The sequence below is a fragment of the Arvicanthis niloticus genome, chromosome 14, assembly GCF_011762505.2.
Source record: "Arvicanthis niloticus isolate mArvNil1 chromosome 14, mArvNil1.pat.X, whole genome shotgun sequence".
NCBI classification, from domain to species: domain Eukaryota; kingdom Metazoa; phylum Chordata; class Mammalia; order Rodentia; family Muridae; genus Arvicanthis; species Arvicanthis niloticus.
In genome coordinates this window covers 46000698-46019490 of record NC_047671.1, presented here as the reverse complement: position 1 = coordinate 46019490, position 18793 = coordinate 46000698, and the positions used below count along the sequence as shown (strand labels likewise).

The 18793-nt window shown below is 44.2% G+C and overlaps 1 protein-coding gene across 4 annotated transcripts in view; it reads right to left on the bottom strand.

Moving 5' to 3' along the window:
- The window catches only part of Prelid2 (PRELI domain containing 2), a 73044-nt gene extending 68450 nt beyond the window's left edge, over positions 1-4594 (bottom strand). For 2 of the 4 annotated variants that reach the window (XM_076912729.1, XM_034518209.2), the window contains exon 1: positions 4085-4308. In XM_076912729.1, coding sequence (XP_076768844.1) covers positions 4085-4159 — 75 coding nt within the window. In that variant the 5' untranslated portion in view covers positions 4160-4308. The other 2 variants (XM_076912730.1, XM_034518210.2) reach the window with 2 other exon arrangements.
- Positions 4595-18793: the final 14199 nt, after the last annotated feature.

Sequence of the window (18793 nt, the reverse complement as noted above, 5' to 3'; positions counted from 1 at the left end):
AACAATGTCTTTTAGTCATGACTAAATACTGCACTTGTAACTCACGGCCACTGTGGCTGACTACAGGAATTCTTTTTTGTTAATATTTTGGTTTAATTTCTTTGGTTTTGGATTTTATTGGGTCAGGGTCTAGCTTTGTAGCCCAGCCTGGCTACAAACTGCTGATCATCCTGCCTCAGACCCACCATGGCCTGGGATACAGGCATGAGCCACCATACCTGGGTACGTCCATAGTTCTCAAACATGACAAGCACTTAGCTATCTTATAAGAATGGCATCAGATACTGAATGTTCTTGTGTCAGTGATCTCAGCCACACCACACTAAATCCAACCACATGAGCTCCGTCAACCCACAGAATCACCAGAATTAAAAGCCTGTCACTGGGCAAGGCCACTAAGTTTTAGAATGATTTGTTGCACAGAAATGACTAGCAAATACCATGTCCCACCCACCTACATCTAAGCTAAGCATCATAGAAGGTGCAGAGTCCACCCAGATGAGCAAATCATGAATGGCAAATGAACCGAGGGGCACGACATTCAGCAAAGCCAAGCCCTGAGTCACTGCCCTGTCTTCAGAATCTTCTGCAAGACCTCTGTGTGCAGAGCTGGAAGCACAGCCCACTGGTGAGCCATGGGCTTTAGATTCAAATGAGCTGAGACCCTGGCCCTCCAACTTGCTAGCTGGGGATGCTGAACAGTTACTTAGACTTCTCTGAGCCTGTTTCTGACTCAACGTGAGTGAGTCAGTCGTGATGATTTCTTAGCCTGCTTGGAGAAGTAGAGATACTACTATATTATACACAGAGCAAATGTGGAGAGAGAGAGAGAGAGAGAGAGAGACAGAGAGAGAGAGAGACAGAGAGAGAGACAGAGAGAGAGAGAGAGAGAGAGAGAGAGAGAGAGATTGCCTAGAAAACTCCTGTCCATGTTTCAGCAAACCTCTAGTGTCACTTTACTGAGAAAGCCTACCTACTAAAGCCTCCATGTGGGACTGGGTAGCCGCCCTGCCCCCTACCATCCTGTATGCTCCTTGTGTGAAGGATGCATCATCACCCATTGAAATGATGCCAACCACATCATCATTTATTAATGTTGGTCTCTCTCTCTCTCTCTCTCTCTCTCTCTCTCTCTCTCTCTCTCTCTCAAAACCCATCACCTTTACCTGAAACTGATATGTTGGGACTGCATTACAAAGAAGAGGGTATGTGGCATTGTGTGTATGGTTTTACAAAGGGAGATCTGCCCAGGGAGAGTTAAAAAGGGGGAGGAGGGGCCTCCGGGATGGTAGTGAAGACTAGGCAAGTGTCTCTCCCACTCTGAAAAGGCAGAGGTCTCCTTTTCCCAATGACAATCCTTTTTCCCAGGTGGCAATGGCGCTACAGTTTCTATCTTGAATATCTCAAGGGCTAGGTGTTAATGGTTAGGTCCCAGGGCAGCCCTACTGGGTAATGGTAGACTCTTGAATAGGTGGAGAATTGTAGGAAGAGACGCTTAGGCCCTTAGGCATTGGTATGTGCCCTTGAACTGGATTATGGGAACGCAGTCCATCCGACATTTCCACTTTGCTCCTCGGCTCAGACCTAAGCAGATTTGCTCTACCACAGGTTCTCACCAGGAGATGCTGCCTCTCCACAGGCCCAGAGTAGCAGGGCAACTGAGCTGGTTATTTGCTGTCAAATTGAAACAAAGTAGCATCAGCTGTGAAGAAAGAACCTCAACTGAGGAATTTCATCCATCAGCCTGGCCTGTGAGCAGATTGAAAGGACACGTTCTTTGATTAATGATTGATGTGCGAGGGCCCAACCCAGTGTGGGTGGTGCCTCCCCTGGGCAGACATTGGAGTAAGACATTGGAGAGCAAGCCAGTAATGTTCCCCCATGACCTAATAATGTCCCACAGTGACCTGTGCTTTACTTCCTGCCTCTAGGTCCCTGCCGTGAGTGAGTTTCTGCTTTGGCTTCCCTCAACGATGAATATGACCTGGGAGAAGTAAAATAAAATAAACCCTTGCCTCCCTCCCACAAGTTGCTTTTTGGTCAGTATTTTATAACAGCGAGCAAACTGGGACAGAAATTGGTACCGAACAGTGGGATCGTGTAGTGCTGCGCTGAGCCTGACCTTGTTGTCTGTGGGTACAATGGTGTAATTGATTTGGGGGTTTGGGGCAAGAAAAAGGCAGAATGTTCAGCTTCCTGAGCTGTTGCAGGAGACTAGAAGAAAGTTAGATGAGCAAGGCTGGGAAAGCAGCACTCCATTCCTCCACGGTCTCTGCTTCCGGTCCTGCCTTGTGCTCCCGCCCGACTTCATGCAATGATGAATAGCCTATAAGCTGAAATAAACCCTTTCATCCCATAGCTGTCTTTGGCTATATATATATATATATATATATATATATATATATATATATATATATATATATAGAAAGAGAGAGAGAGAGAATATATATATATATATATTTGGGGTTTCAAGACAGGGTTTCTCTGAGTAGCCCTGGCTGTCCTAGAACTCACTCTGTAGACCAGGCTGGCCTCGAACTCAGAAATCCGCCTGCCTCTGCCTCTGCCCCTGCCCCTGCCCCTGCCCCTGCCCCTGCCCCCTGCCCCCTGCCCCTGCCCCTGCCCCTGCCCCTCGAACTCAGAAATCCGCCTGCCTCTGCCTCTGCCCCTGCCCCTGCCCCTGCCCCTGCCCCTGCCCCTGCCCCTGCCCCTGCCCCTGCCCCTGCCCCTGCCCCTGCCCCTGCCCCTGCCCCTGCCCCTGCCCCTGCCCCTGCCTCTGCCTCAAGTGCTGGGATTAAAGGAGTGAGCCACCACTGCCCGGCTGGCCAATGTTCTATTGCAACAACAGAAAGCAAGCCAGGACAAAGTAATTGTGAATGGGAGCCCTCATAACAGTGAGCCAATATAGATAGTTTCTCCTCATAAAGTTCGTTATCCCAGGCACTTCATCACAGTGCAAAGGCAACTAACACAAAAACCTGCTTGGGACCCACACTCCAAACTGCCAGTCTGAAAAGAACCATGAGGTGTCATCTGTTCCAATAATGTGCCTAGAAGCCTGATCACTCATCAGACTTTTGCTGTGGACCTAGCAGGTCCAAGTGATGGAGGCCCCTCCTGTAATGGGAGGGAGGTCCCAGCAAACCACCTTCATAACACAGCCTCCGTTTAACTTCTAGGCTAAACAGATTTCACGCTACAGTTCACTGCCCAAGGGCAGCTGCAATCACAAGTCTTGTTCAACGCTGTGAAAGCTGTAGAGACTTTAAAGATCTATGGGTCCAAGTCCTTATCTTCCAGATACTAGATCTTGGAGAGAGGCCCTCTGACCACGATCACCCAGAGACCTAACTAAACCAAAAACAGATTAGAGTCCAGGGTCCCACCTCCCAGACAACCAGTTCTCAGGGATGTTTTTCCATTTTACTGTTAGCCGGAGACACAGTTCCTAGAAAGAGGCCCTCATCATGAGGGGCATGGAATCCCTTAACTGCAATAGTACAAACAGCAGTATTTCTGAGCCCTTACAACCATCAATCCTGTGATAAAGGCTCCTTATTTATTATCTCACTCAAATCCTCATGACAACCCTGGGAATGTGCACTGCTTTTCTCACGCTACAGATAAGCAAACTAAGATCCAGAGAGGGTGAGCTCTGCGAGGAGTCCCACTGCTTTTTAGTAAAGAGAAAAGTATTGAAACAGTAGAGTAACAGCTGAGAGACTAGCGAGATCACAGCTTCAAGAGCATGCACTAGCATTTTAAAACTGGGAAATGAACCAGAAAGCAGAACTAGACAATCCACCCTGGGAGGCCACCCGGAGCCTACATCCTCTGCCTGAGGAGGGCGGCGTGTGGACGTGATGCCCTGCACGGCGCCCTCCGCTCATCCCTGAGAGAAGCCTTTGAGGAAAACCGCCTCCACCCTCGCCCTGCACATCCCGGGAGCAGCAAGCGCTCTGGAGGGGCACTAGGAGGCTGAGTCTAGACCCCTGGGGGTTGGGTCCGGTAACCATGAGACGCAGCCGGGAGCAGTTCAAGCTCTCCGCAGGGGACGCACTTCCCAGGTCGGTGGGACTGGTACCTTTCGGAGGAAGCAAGCGACCACCTGCTCGAAGGGGTACTGGAACACCTGGTGCACGTCCACGGTGACCCCCATGTTGTGCACCCTCCTTCAGGCTCCTCGCCGAGCTCCGGCCACACCCCTCGGGGAAAGGGGCGTTCACTTTCTCTCCCCTTTTCAAACTTCTCAAACTTTATTGTCCTCCTTCGAGACAAGGCTATAGGTCACACCCAAGTCTCCTTTCAACTTACGTCCTGTAAAGCCCCAGACCCCAGCTGCTGGAAAGAGTGTCTACGTCCACGTCCCCTCCCTGGCCACGCCTGTAGATAGCGCCCTGTCTCGGAGCCACCCAGTTACACCCTGCAACCTTGCGATTTGCAGCCAGAATTCCAAGCCAGCACTTGCCGGAGGTCACAGGATTATCCTCTGTTGATAGAACCAAATAGATATAAGATATAATAAATAGGTAAGCCACCACCCTGAAACTACGGGTGTGGTGCCACAGCCCTGCGCAGAGAAGTCCAGCGAGACAAAGGCCAGCGACTGCACACTTCACTGATCTGGATGGCTGCCTGAGACTTAGGGCTGGGCCTCTGGCTGCAGGAAACTGTCTTTCTCCCTGAACAGTCTAGGAAATAGAGTTATCCAACTCTGGGAAGTTCCTGGATTAAGGTTAAGCAGCAGTCAGCAAGGAAAAGGATACAGAAGAATTGTTGTGTTTTCTTTCCTTCAAAGAGCAATTGTTGCTGGAAGCAGCAAATGTTACATTTCTTCACTAAATTCTTCACCTACTTCTTCGCGCGTATTGTGTGCCAGATACTGTAGGCTCAGCAGCAAATTCATCCCGAACCTGCTGTTGGGTAAAAGGAATAAGGTATGGGATTCAACACCCACTCAATAATATAGGAAAATAAAGTCCCAGACATAGGGTATGTTGGTGCTAGGTTAAACATGGACATTCCCTGAGGTGTTGACATCCATACTTGCCTGGGCCATTCAAAGCCTCTCTTTGGAGACAAACCCTGTTGTCAGAATTCAAAAACCATCAACCTCAACAGGCCTTTTCTCTTCCCTCCCCCATTTCTTGAGAGTGTGTGTGTGTGTGTGTGTGTGTGTGTGTGTGTTGGATTTTTCTCTCCCCCAACTTTTTTTTTTTTTAAAGAGGGGTCTCATATAACCTTGATTCATTAGAGGATTACCCTGAATTTCTGGTTCTTCTGCCTCTACCTCCAGAGAAATTACAGGCTGGGTTTACAGGCATATACCACCATACTCCGTTTTTATGTGGTATTGGGATCAGGCTCAGGACTTCTGCTTACTAGGCAAGCACTTTTACCACTAATCTATACACCCTCAGCCCCTTCAACGGGTTTTTGAATGGTGTCCGGCCAACGCTCTATCAACATAAAAATGTCTCTAAACTACCTTGTCTCATACCCTTCTCTCATCTCAGGCTTCCATTGCTGCCTTTCCCAGCCCTGTTGCCAGGCCATAACATGGATGTCCTCCCCCTTCAGAAATGGAAACATTTCACCTCTGTCCTTGTGGGTGAATTCTCTGCACTTAGTTTAGGGACAGTCTACTCATCTGGCTTCCAAATACAGGGCGGACAGACAAATGCCTAACAAACTCCTTCCCTTATAAGGCAAATTGAATAGATACCACTTTTCTCTAATTTGCCAGCTCTTGTGGTGAGAATACTACTGTGTTTAAAGCTAAGCTCACTATAGAGTTAGGAATAAAACACAGGACCAGTCGAATATCTCCAACCATCCACATAGGGTTAGTCAAAAGTAACCTCAATATAGATAATGGACAAAGTAATATCATTAGGAAATGATGCATCTTGAATATTCACTACCTTTTAGAAAATAATTTCTTAAGTATAATTGTATAGTACCTCACTGAAAGCTCCTACCTTCTTTCCCACTTGTGGGCATCTCTCTAGCAATGTCCCTACTCTTTCCTGCATCATCAGCACCCATACGTATGACATCATTAACACCCAGCACACAAGAATACTAATTTCTGCCACCCTAAAACAAAAACAAACAAACAAATCACTGTTAACCCCTCTGTGTCCTTCCAGACATAGCACTTTCAACTGTACTCCTCAGGAGAGAGACAAACCTATGCTATCCTGAACCATTCTCACAGCTTTGTCCTCCGCCATCACACTCAAACTACACTTGTCAAAGTCCCAGTGACAAAACTGCTAGGTTCCATAATTGATTCTTCGTGGTTTATGTTTTACAACTCCTTTGTATTCTGGTTGAATAGCTTGTGTAACAAGAATATGATTATTATTTTTTCTTCTTTTAATTTCTCATTGCATATGGTCACTATGCATCTTATTGTATTACTTAAGGCCATTGTCATGCAAGTATATATGATACATTGAGCATGCTCTCTGTATCTTCCTGCCCTCCTCTCTAGCCCCCTTCCCATCCTTATCAATCCCCTTTATTCTCTTAGCTTGTTTCATTTCTACTTCTCTCTATTGTCCTATTTTGGTTTTGTTGTTGCTGTTTTCTTTCAAGACAGAGTTTCTCTGCATATCCCTGGCAGTCCTAGAACTTTCACTGTGACCAGGCTAGGCTCCATCTCATAGATCTGCCTGTCTCTGCCTCCAGAGTGCTGGAATTAAAGCAGGGCTCTGCCACCACCTGGCCATTTCTACTTTCTTTGTTGCTGTTGACTTTCTTCATTTGACAATTCCTGTGAGAATATACTTTGGTCATTTTACCACCCATGACTGTCTTTCCTCCCCAGTCCCACAGAATCCCTCCTTCTTTGCACTTGCAATTGTTCTGTTCTGTTGGTTCTCAGGGTGTGGGGGGAGGGGGAGACTGAATTTAATTAAGTTTAATGGCATGAGCTTGAATTGGAAGTCATTAAATGGAGCATTGACAACCAACCAGCACCCACACCACTATAGAAAATGACTATCCCCATGCCCCGGCAACCATTAATTGACAATATTTCTTTATGCAGGAAAAGGAACTCTTGAGTTCCTCCTCTATCCATGATGGAATGTCTACAGGCCCAGTCTTGAGTAGGTCTTGTGCAGATAACCAAATCTTTTTATTTGTGAGAGCAACAGCTATAATGTGTCCAAAAAACTGTTTCTTAAGACTTCTCACCATTCTGTGATTCTTAAACTCTTTCATCCATTTCTTCCTGGGTTTCGGAGGGGCTGACATAAATGTCAAGACTAAGACTGAGCACTCGAGATTCACTTATTCTCAACACCTCAAACAGTTCTGAGGCTTTGCATTAACTGTCACCCACTGCAAACAGAAGCTTCTCTGACCAGAGCTGAGAACAGCCCTAATCTATTATTATAACCAAATGTTTAGAAGGCAGCTTGACACCATGCTCATTTAGCAAATTAACAACAGTAGTTTTCTAACTAGAGCTTATGACTTCCACAGTCATAGTTTTTGGCCAAGCCTACAGTACCAGAAATGAATTCCTTCCCCTGGAGCAGGCCTCAGTGATAATCAGAAAGCAGTTGGTTATCTCTATAATGTTGTACCATTATTGCACCGGTGGGCACCCCTTACCTGACAGGTTCATATTGTAGCTTATGGGTAAAACTATTGATGACTTTTCACCACCAGAAACCTACATGGCACCTTCCAACAGTATGAAAGCTAGCCAGTGGACAGGAAGCTTCTGGCTTAGTTCCAGCTTGATTTCTCCATGACCCACAATCACTCTCATGTCATGTATATAACCAAGCCAGCTCAGTCAGCCAAACGGGTCTCGAGGGAGGGAGTGAGGGTTAAATTTAAAAAGAGACAACTAGACATTATAACATGACTCCAGCCAGTGCTGAAGCTGAAGTGGAGTCATGTTTTTGCCAGTCTGCATTTATACCATTCTAGGTACATGCAAAGAATAGGCTCAGTTCTTAGATCAAAGATAAAGCAGTAAAGGAACAAACAAGCATACACAAAATAGTCAAAGAAGGCAATCAACAAAGTCCCATGGTCACTGTATTCAGGGACTTATCAGGACAACCAAGATACAAGCAATACAATACATTCCTCAGCTGTATTCATCTTGAACTACTTCCTTGTCCTAGCCCAATGTCAAATTCTTGTTAAATTTCTAGAAGCCATCCCAAGAGCTCTCCACATGTATATATACATTAGTTACATGACTATATAAAGTCTGGGAACCACAAGAGAGAAAACTTATGTCTCTTTCTAAGACTGGCTTAATTCACTTCTTACAGCTATCTCCTAATTCGTCCATTTTGTTTTTTTTTTTAACAAACAACGTAACAACATTCTTCATTATGGCTGGAAAAATTCCATTGTCTATACACACCACATTTTCCTTATTCCTCTGTTGATGGACACCTAGGTCACTTACATAATTTATACATTGTGCTGCAATAAACATTGATGTGTAAATATCTTGGCGGTAAAATTGACTTGAAGTCTTTGCGTAAATTCTCAGGAGTGGTAGACCTATCTTTAGTTTTTGAGAAACCTCCATACTGATTTTTATGGTGGCAGGACACACACACACAGCAACAATGGTTAATTTGTAATCCCTGTGTTACATAACTTTTACTGGGAACACAGGAACAAACATCTGTTCACTTAATTTAGGGCACCAACAAAAGACCAAATGCCAGAGTAAATAAACCATTCCATCAAAACTACCCTGGTGAAATGACTGGTTTACTGCAGTCATTCACAGAAGCATGAATAATGACTTAAAAGTAGATGTAAAACCCACCCATAACTGGTGACAGCTCACAGAGCTGCTATCCCTGGAGCTCTCTACACAGGGAGCAGACAATTCCACCAAAGAATCTTTTTTCCACAGAAACAATTGCTTGCTGTTTATGTGACCTGGAGACAGATCCCATGGGATTCTTGAGTCTTCTAAATTTCATTGCTTCCTGAGTTTCATGAACTTCCCTCTAAAGAGGACTTCTTTAATTCAAAGGGAAAAGTTACACCTTACTAAACCTCTAAGCATCATTTCTTTGAAATGCTGAGTGATGAGCAGGTCAGGTCACATAGTTACTAGTTCTGATGAGAGAACTCTGTGCTATCACCAATGCTTTCTTTTCTTTTCTTTTCTTTTCTTTTTTTTTTTTTTCTTTTTCTTTTTTTCGAGACAGGGTTTCTCTGTGTAGTCCTGGCTGTCCTGGAACTCACTTTGTAGACCAGGCTGGCCTCAAACTCAGAAATCCGCCTGCCTCTGCCTCCCAAGTGCTGGGATTAAAGGCGTGCGCCACCACCGCCTGGCTTCACCAATGCTTTCTTACAAAGGGGTAAAATTATCTCCTACATGCCTATAATCCCAGAATTTGGGAAGTGGAATCTGGAGAATAAAGTGTTCAAGTGCAACCTGGACTACAATAATACTGTGTCTCAAAAACAATAAACAAAAACATTATCTTCTTGGGAGCCTACACAAATTCACAAAGCAGAAATCATTTGCTTGCTGGAGTGTATTGTATTACTGAGAATGAGATTCCCAAAATGTGGTAGATTTGGGAATGATAAGCAGTTTAACTGAAAGAAGAAAAAAAAAAAAAAAAAAAAAAAAGACCTTACCAATAGGCTCAGAACCTCATCTTGCCTCTTCCCAGCAGGGCAGGAAGAAGCTTTCTGTTTAGTTCCCTTATCAGCAAAAAACTTGGAGCCAGTGAAGTAGTTATCTCTATTCTCTATCCTGAGCTTTCATTGACTGAACACACAACAGGAGAAAATACTGATCTGGCAACACAATCAGACAGATCTTTACCTCACAAGCCATTGTCTTCTATTTCAGTCTCACCGAATATCCCCAAAAGAATCACTTTTAATCCACTATCTGTTGTGTGGGCCCAGTAGACTTTGGCCATGGCCATGTGAGTTCCTCTGGGCTGATTCAGTTCTCCCTGTCAACCATTACTAAACTTTAAATCCCTATCTGCCTATCCCATTGCTTCCTTCCTGCCCTGTGGAATGGAAGTTCATGAGCTTCTGAATCATGTCGGAATGGGGTTATTTCCACTCCTGTGATTTTCTCCTTTTTATGTTAATATACTTGTGTGCTTTCTCTTTTCTTTTCTTCTTTTGCCTTTTATCTTCCTGGTATGAGTTCATTTTGAGAAATCTTCACAAAGGCTAGAGAAGAAAGTTCTCCTAGCCCTTGTAATACTTACGTCTGCTTCTGTTACCACAGAATGGGAGCCTTGGGTCCCACTCTACTCTGAGCCACAACTTTCTGTCAGAATATGTCCCTAAGCAGTTGCTCACCAATCTCTGTTTAAGTGACCACAAAAGGCCAAGAGTATGTCCTAAGAGGTTAAAGGACCCAGCTCTTGTTGTCACTATGTGAGGTTGGTTGGCTGAATGGCTGGTCTAAAAGCAAATGTCACTTGCCCATTTCAAGGTCGTCAAAACAGTCTAAAGGCAGAAAAACATGCCAAGTTAAACAGAATACAGTTTGTGATCATGTGACTTAGAGCTACTGCCAGTCTGTATATTAAAAATCTTTATTGCTGAGTAGGAGCCCCAAGGAAAGACAAAGGACTATGAAACCAATTTTTCTTAACTTATTTAAAAAGTTGCTGGTGTTTTGGTTACTTTTCTATTTATGTGACAAAATACCACAATCAAGACAGCTTATAAAAGCAATCATCTAATTTGGAGATTAACAGTTCCAGGAAGATAGGATCTATGTCCATCATGGTGCAGAATATGGTAGCAGGCAGCCATGGTACTGAAGCGGTAGCTAAAACCTTACATCTGATCCACAAGTGCCAAGTACAAGCCAGAGAGAAAGCTGATTGGAAATGGTGTCAACTTTTAAAACTTAAAAGCTCTCTCTTAGTGAAATACCTCCTTCAATGAGGTCACCCCTCCTAATCTGTCCCAAACTGTTCCACCAACTGAGGGCCAAGCAGTCAAATATATGAGTCTAACTTGGAGATTACATATAAGTGAATTCTAGAAAGTTTCTCATGGGGGAGAAAAACAGGAGAAAGTTAAGAAGGCCCTAATTCTTTAGAAGATTACAGTATGTGGGCCTAGATAGTTTCTAAGGTCTTCCAACTTCTTTTTTCCCAGTGCTAGGATTAAACACAGGGCCTTAAGTGTGTGAAGCTGCTACTTCTGAAATATACCTTCCACTCATCCCATTTCTTTTAGTACAAAAATACCCAGACGTTGTGTCTTGTGGTGCACACCTCTGATTTTAGCAAATATAAAATTTGAGGTGGAAAGATGGCAAAGTAACGTGAGTGACACCATAAGACTTGTCTCGATTAGATAAATAGATGATAGATAGATAGATAGATAGATAGATAGATAGATAGAGACAGATAGATGATAGATGGAGGGAGAGAGAGAGAGAGAGAGAGAGAGAGAGAGAGAGAGAGAGATTCACAGCATGCCATAGCTCATCATTTTGGAGTATAGTTCTCTAACCCACACATGTTGTGGAGTTGCTTGTATTTTGATGTTAATTCTGTTCTCTTGGGAAGGGCTGCGAAGGAGGGAAGGATCACCTACTCAGATGACTTCTTGTGAACCATCCCCTAGTGAATAAAGGAGCCAATCACTGGGTGAGTAGGAGAGACTTCAGGGTTAGATAGGGGAAGAGAAGAAGCAGGAGGGAGAGAGAGTCCTTTTGGATCAGGTAGTGTGAGGACAAGATGTAGCTACTAGTGTCTCCTGGTTTCAATGGCGGATCCACCAGGATTTGCCTCCGGAGGATTTAGATTTAATAAGGTTTACAAGATTAGGTTTTAGTTGTTGCACGCAGCGATTACGTTATTGTTGTTTCTGAACTTAGTTTGCGTTGTGTTTTCCTTCACATGGCAGTCCGTCTGGGTTCAAGAGAGAAAGGTACGATGGCAAGGCAAAGCGTGGGTTTGCCTGATGTGCATCACAAAGGCCATGGGGGATTTGAAGCATGGGGCTGGTGTGGTAGCGACCTGCCAGTGGGAACCTAGCAAGCTGGGTGGAAAGATTTTGGAGCTCTGAGTCAGGGTTTCCAAGAGACAAAAACAGGTTGGCCATTGCCCACCAGTGCATGGCCAGCCAGCCCGCTGGGGCAGAGTAGCTGGGTATAGTATGGGAACTTGCAGTTCTTTTTTAATATTTCCCGCAACAACCATATACATTTTATTCTAGCAAAATCATGCTGCTCTCTGTGTGGGGAGGTAAGAGAGATCACTCAAGAAGGCTATTGCTGTACCTCAGAAAAGAGACAACGGAACCTGGTACCACAGTACTGGAGTATGGAGGTGAACTGTGTTGGGATTCTAGCTTTATACTGAAGGTAGAGATGCCCTGAGGGATGAAAGCTGAGAAGCAGAATGAAAGAGCAGAGGTAAGGGCCATCCCAGCATCACCTGGAAAAGATTGTCTCTGTGTAGTAGGAATCAAGCTGGATCAATGTTCTGGACTGCTATAACTAAGTGCCACATACTGACTGGCTTGAGCAGGAGAAATGTGTTATGTGTAATCATGTACCTCTGGCATCCAGGAGTTAGAAATCAACCTGTCATTAGCTCCATGGTCTGCCCCATGCATCCCTGGCTCCCAGAAGCTTCACGCAGTCATTTCCAATGGATGGTGTTCTCCCTATGGCTTCACATGCCTTCCCTCCATGCATCTGTTTTTGTGTCTACAATTTCATAAGGATGCCACTTAGGTAAAATTAAAACTAACCAGGGCTGGAGAAATGACTCAGAGGTTGAAAGCTCTTCCAGAGGTCCTGAGTTCAACTCCCAGCAACCACATGGTGGCTCACAACCATCTATAATGAGATCTGGTACCCTCTTCTGACATGCAGACACATATGTAAGCAGAGCACTGTGTATATAATAAATAAATAAATCTTAAAAAAAAAAAAAAACTAACCTATGTCTTGGTATACAAGAAGCAAAAGGCTCCTGGTTCAATCCTTGAGACCACAAAGTAGGGAAGAAGAGCTACCCTAATGACTTTAATGTTTTCAGCTATTACAGGCTGCATTTAATATGATAGATTTATAGATAGATAGATAGATAGATAGATAGATAGATAGATAGATAGACTTAAATAGAGGCTTTTTAAAAATGCATGCCACTGTATTACTACAAAAATCCTGTGTTGAAGTCCTAACACTTCTATAACTGCATTCGTCTACCTTTTTTTAAGGTGCTGGGGCTTGAATCCAGTATCTCACACAGACCATGTATATACTGAGTTACAATCCTAGTGATGTAACTATACTTTGAGATGGGGCTTTTGAAAGATGTTTAAATTAAAATAATTCTATAGCATTGAGCCCTGATCCAATGTGACTGTGGCATTAGAAGAGGAAGAGACATGCTCCGAGGAAAGGCCTTTGTGGTGTGGGGACAGAGGGAGAAGTATCCTCTACAAGTCACAGAGAAATCATTCTGCTGACAGCTCCACCTCAGACTCACAGCCTCCAAAGTACTGAGAAACACACCTCAGACTCACAGCCTCCAGAGTACTGAAAAACACATTTCTGTTGTTTAATCCCTGAATCCCCTTACTTACTATGAATCCTGGTAAACCAGCTCACCTGGACTTGATCGCGTGCTGAGACCCTTCCCTCCTGATGAGATCAAATTCAGAGGTACTGGAATTGGGATGCCAACACATTTTTTGAGAACACACTTTAACCTATAATGCCAGGCATGGACTAGCAAAAATGGAAGGGAGAGGAGATACTGGTGGCATCGGACTCCATCTCTAGTCCTTGGGCAAAACGACTGGGAGGGAGGGAAATGTGTCATGTGCACATTCGGAGGTCAGAGGTCAGCTTTGTAGAGCCTCTTGTCTTCTTCCACATTGAGGTGGAGTCTGGGGAAAGACCTCTGGTTGCATATTTATGTGGCAAGCGTTTTAACCGCTGAGCCATTTCCCTAGCACTCAAAAAAGACTTTTTGCAGTTACTCACACTAAGGTGCTATGCTATAGTGGGGAACTTATGGATAACCTATGGCCTTGGCATGTTTGAAGCTCCTGGATCAATCCCCAGCATCATGAACAAAAATCGCATGAAGCTTAATATATCCTTCTTCTGTCTCACTATACTTAGCTGCCTTTTTTGGTTTTGTTTTGTTTCTTTGTTTTAAATCCATGTCCTAACCCTGGGCCTCCTGTAGGCTGAGCAAGTGTGATTCCATTTGAAGTCCTTTCTTTATCAGCATCCCCTCTATCCCTCCCTTCCTTTTTCCCTTCCTCTTCCCCGCCTCTCTCTGTGCACACATGCATGCATTTGTTTGTGCATGTGAACATGGACTTATAGGACATGGTGAGCTAGTGGCGATCAAAGGACAACCTCAGGTGTAAGTTCTCACCTCTATCTCCAGGGTCTCTCTGTTGATTGCCATTGTACTTTGCACACTGGGAGAGCTGGCCCCCAAGCTTCCAGGGTCTCTCCTGTCTCTGCCTCCCATCTTGCCACGGGAATCTGGGATTACAGAGGAGTGACCGTGTACCTGGCTTTGCCTGTGTTCTGGGGGTCCAGACTTGCACAGCTAGAGCTTCGGCCACCACTTGCCTCCCTGGCTCCGCCCACCACTTGTCTCCCTAGCTCTGCCTTTGGATTTTAGTCATTATTATTTTCTGTTCTATGACTGCAGATGCCCTCCAAGTAATTTCTGGCTTTCCCTCTGGTATGAGATCAGTCTTTTAAAATCCATCATCTCTGACAAGAAGTTTCTTAAATAGAGGCTTTTAAAAATGCATGCCACTAATGATGTTAGGTGGTTGGCCTTTTCATAATACAATTTTACCAAACAAAATGAGCAACATTTCTTTTTGGATTTTTCAACAGTCAAGGTGAAAACAAGGTAAGTGTGAACGGCAACTTGGTTTTCCCACATCTCAGGAGCTGGGCTGATCTGGGGACAGAAAATAGACTGGATCATACAATGCCTGCTTCCTTGTAGCACTAAACTTACGGCAGCTTATTCTCTCCTCCCACATTGTACTAGTAGGTAGGAGTCTTAGTTCTCAAATTAAATACTAAAGGAGAGATTTAACAGAAAGATCGTGTTGAAGCTCAGAGAATTCAAGGAGAAACTACACACACACACACACACACACACACACAACACCAACAACAACAACAATGAAGGTTTTCTTTTTAAAGAAGTTCTTTTTTTCCTATGTGTACATGTTTTTGCAGTGCTAGATATCAAAACCTAAGACAACATGCACACTGACAGGCACTCTGCCGTTGAGCTGCACCCCTAGGTCCCCACTTACCTTTCAAGGGAGACGGGATAGGATAAACACTGAAGAATGGAATGAGTAGAAGAAGCAGGAGAATAGAAGAGACATAGTAACCAACCACGAGAAGCCCCAGAGCAAAGCATGAGTGAACTGAGCTGGTTTGCAGTAGTAGCTTCAGCTAGCCATTATCTTTTTTCCTAGAAGGAAGGGGTGGTGGGATTGGCTGGAATGGCAATAATGTTATTAGCCAATAAAGTACCTACCACCCAAGAATAATGACAGTCAGCAAACGTGGTAATGATGTCTGGTCCCAAGACCAGGTGTTGCCCCAAAGCTTCCGAGTATACAATCCACCTGCCACAGTCTGAGGAGATATATGTTTATCTTTAGATCAGTTTCCCTGGCAACAGATTTCCAGATGAGGAATTTGATACATGGATATTAAGAGATGCTTTGGGAAGATATACCTGGAGGAAGTTAAGACCCCAGGATAGGGTTGTGGGTCAGTCTGCTCCCAGATTTGGTTCCATTTGAGACCATATCAATTATTCAGGAAGTTCTAGGAACAGGACAACTAGATAAACAAGTCCCATGTGGAAAAGGCAAGTCTAGCAAGCCTTGAGGAGGTGACAGTGCAGCCCACGAGGAGAGGTGTAGCAGAGTGCTGTCGTGTCATTACTGTGACTATTCCTCGACTAGGATGAAAAGGCTCAAGGGTGGAGAGAGTGATAACGCAGAGCAACTGGAATCTAGTCTCCCCACATTCTGCAAAGATAGACTCTTCCATGTGCAGAGTAAGTTCAAAAAAACTGGAATGCTTTGAAGCCTTAACCACAAAGGTCCAGATTAAAGACACCGATGTTAGCAAGGAAAGGATGCACTGTGCAAAAGGAAGCTGAGGACTTAGGGAATCATGGGAAAACTGAACTCAATAGGAGAATGTAATAGTAGAGACCTTACTCCTTCCAAACAGAAGATTCTTGTGACTTCATATAGCTCTCCACTGGCATAATAATAATGATGATGATGATAGTGATAATACAATAATAATAATAATGCTCTTAAACTGGTCACATCATGATTAAACCTTAAGCAACTGCTTCTCGCCAGGTATGGTGGTACACATGTACAATCCCATCATTTGGGAGACTGAGTCAAGATCTCAAGTTCAAGGCCAGCCTAAACTATCTAGCAAATTCTAAGCCAAAGACAGCTATAAAACCAAGCCCTGTCACAATAAAAGCAAAGAAAAGATAACAAAATGACTGACATAATGAGGCACGGTGGCGAATTCTGTAATCCCAGCCAGTGGGAAGCTGAGGCAAGATAATTGTGGGATGCATAGTAAATTCTAAGCCAGCCCGAGCTAGAGAGAGATTCTTTCTAAAGGCACTGGAGAATCCGGAGGGGGAGAGAAACACTTCTTCTGGGTTGTTTTTGATGAACAGGGTGACTTAAGTCAAGGAGTATTTTTTGGTTGTTTTAAACAGCGTCTCACTGTTTAGCCTAGACTGACCTCAAAAATCCTTATTCGGCCTTTCAAACATTGAGATTACAGATATGTACCACCAGACATAGCTATTATTATTATTATTATTATTATTATTATTATTATTATTATTATTATTTTAACTTTTCCTCCTTTGGGGTTGTTGTAGGAGATAGGGTAGAGGTAATGAGAGTCAAACCCAGGGCCTTCTGCAGGCTAGGCCAGCCCTTTACCACTGAGTTACCTCCCTAGCCCTCCAAAGAGCATTTCTGATTGATGTTATGCCTTTGCAGAATAGTATGATTCCTTGGTACCCTAATTCTGTCCAGAAGTCACAGCCCCTTGCCTAGGCACAGGTAATACCAAACATGCAAAATGTGGGAGTTAAAGGGGGAGTTCCATGGATGCCACATACACCCCAGTGTTACCGTCCATACAACCAGAGTTGATAGACCTTCTGTCTTTCACTCTGATTAATTCCATTGAGCTGCATGTGCAAACCAGGAGGTCAAGTTAATCTGTGTTTTCTACATGAAATAACATTCTAGTGATCATGTCAGAATCTCTTGAGAAGACCAAGTAAGCAACTGTCAAAGGATAGGAAGCACATTCTCCATACCCGCTGTGATGGTTTGTTTATGCTTGGCCCAGGGAGTGGCACTGTTAGGAGATGTAGCTTTGTTGGAGTAGTATGTCACTATAGGGATGGACTTTGAGAACGTCCTACCAGCCACTTGAGTGTCAGTCTGCTCCTGACTTCCTTTGGATGAAGATGTAGAACTCTTAGCTCCTCCAGCACTGTGCCTGTCTAACTGCTATCATGCTCCTGCCTTGTCAATAAGGTTGATGATGCTTTGATGATAATGGGACTGAATCTCTGAACCTGTAAGCCAGCCCCAACTAAATGTTGTCCATTATAAGAGTTGCCTTGGTCATGGTGTTTCTTCACAGTAGTAAAACCCTAACTAAGACATCCCCTCAAGATACTAATTAACCCATCAGCAGCTGCTTCTCTAACCTCAGAGCTATAATAAAGAGGACACCTAAAGGGCAAATTTCCTGGACATAAATCTCAAAAAATTAACTATCTGGCATAGCATATGATGACAAGCACCAAAAGGTGCCCCTGTGATCTTGGAATGAGTGACAAGTATCACAGCTAATTATTAATCAACAAAGGGTCTCCAGAGGAAAGGACCCATCTATACTTCATCTAGTAGTCCTGAAATCGGGTAGAATTCACAAGAGAAAGAAATCAAACAAGGAAAAAGCAATGGTCTTAGTTCCTGGGTCAAGCATTTCTGGGATTCAGAGGCTGGAATAAGTGAGTAAATGACTCTTGGTCTATCCTTATAGCACACTTTTCTGGCATTTGTTAAGTATTTTCTGTGCACCTGCCAAAGAATATATTACAGTATAAAGGAAAGACAAATATGGATCCTTCTTCAGAGGTTAGACCATGAAGGCTCTGTTGTCTATCAGGATTTGTCCTGCCTCCCCATCTTCAAATAGACTCTTACCCTCCTTCAGACTCTTGGCTCAATGCCAATAAGCACCATTCCCCCAAGACAGAAAGGAAAGGTAGGGTGCCCAAGCTTCAGGGCTGGGCCCGATGAGTCTCAGAGTTCCCCCCCACTGACAGAGAAGAACCTCAGTAGACATAGGGCCCAGTATGGACCAATGAGACATGAAGAAAGGTTTGTAGGGCTGAAGGAAATTAGCTCTGCCTTCCCTGGATATAAAAAAAGAAGTGATTCCAACTAAGGCTAGCAAACATCCCATCAGTAGCCTCCATTTGACACCTTACAGGTTTGCTTTACACCAGTTGGATAAATACACTGTCAGGAGCACCAACTATTCAAAAATGAGGAAAATTTTATTTTGGCCTCTGTTTTCAGAGGCTTTCATGCATGGTCAATTGGCTCCATAGTGCTTGTGCCTATGGCAAGGCAGTGCATCATGGTTAGGAAGCTGCTTGTCTCGTGGCACTCAGGAAGCAAGGAGAGAAGGAGAGTAGAACCC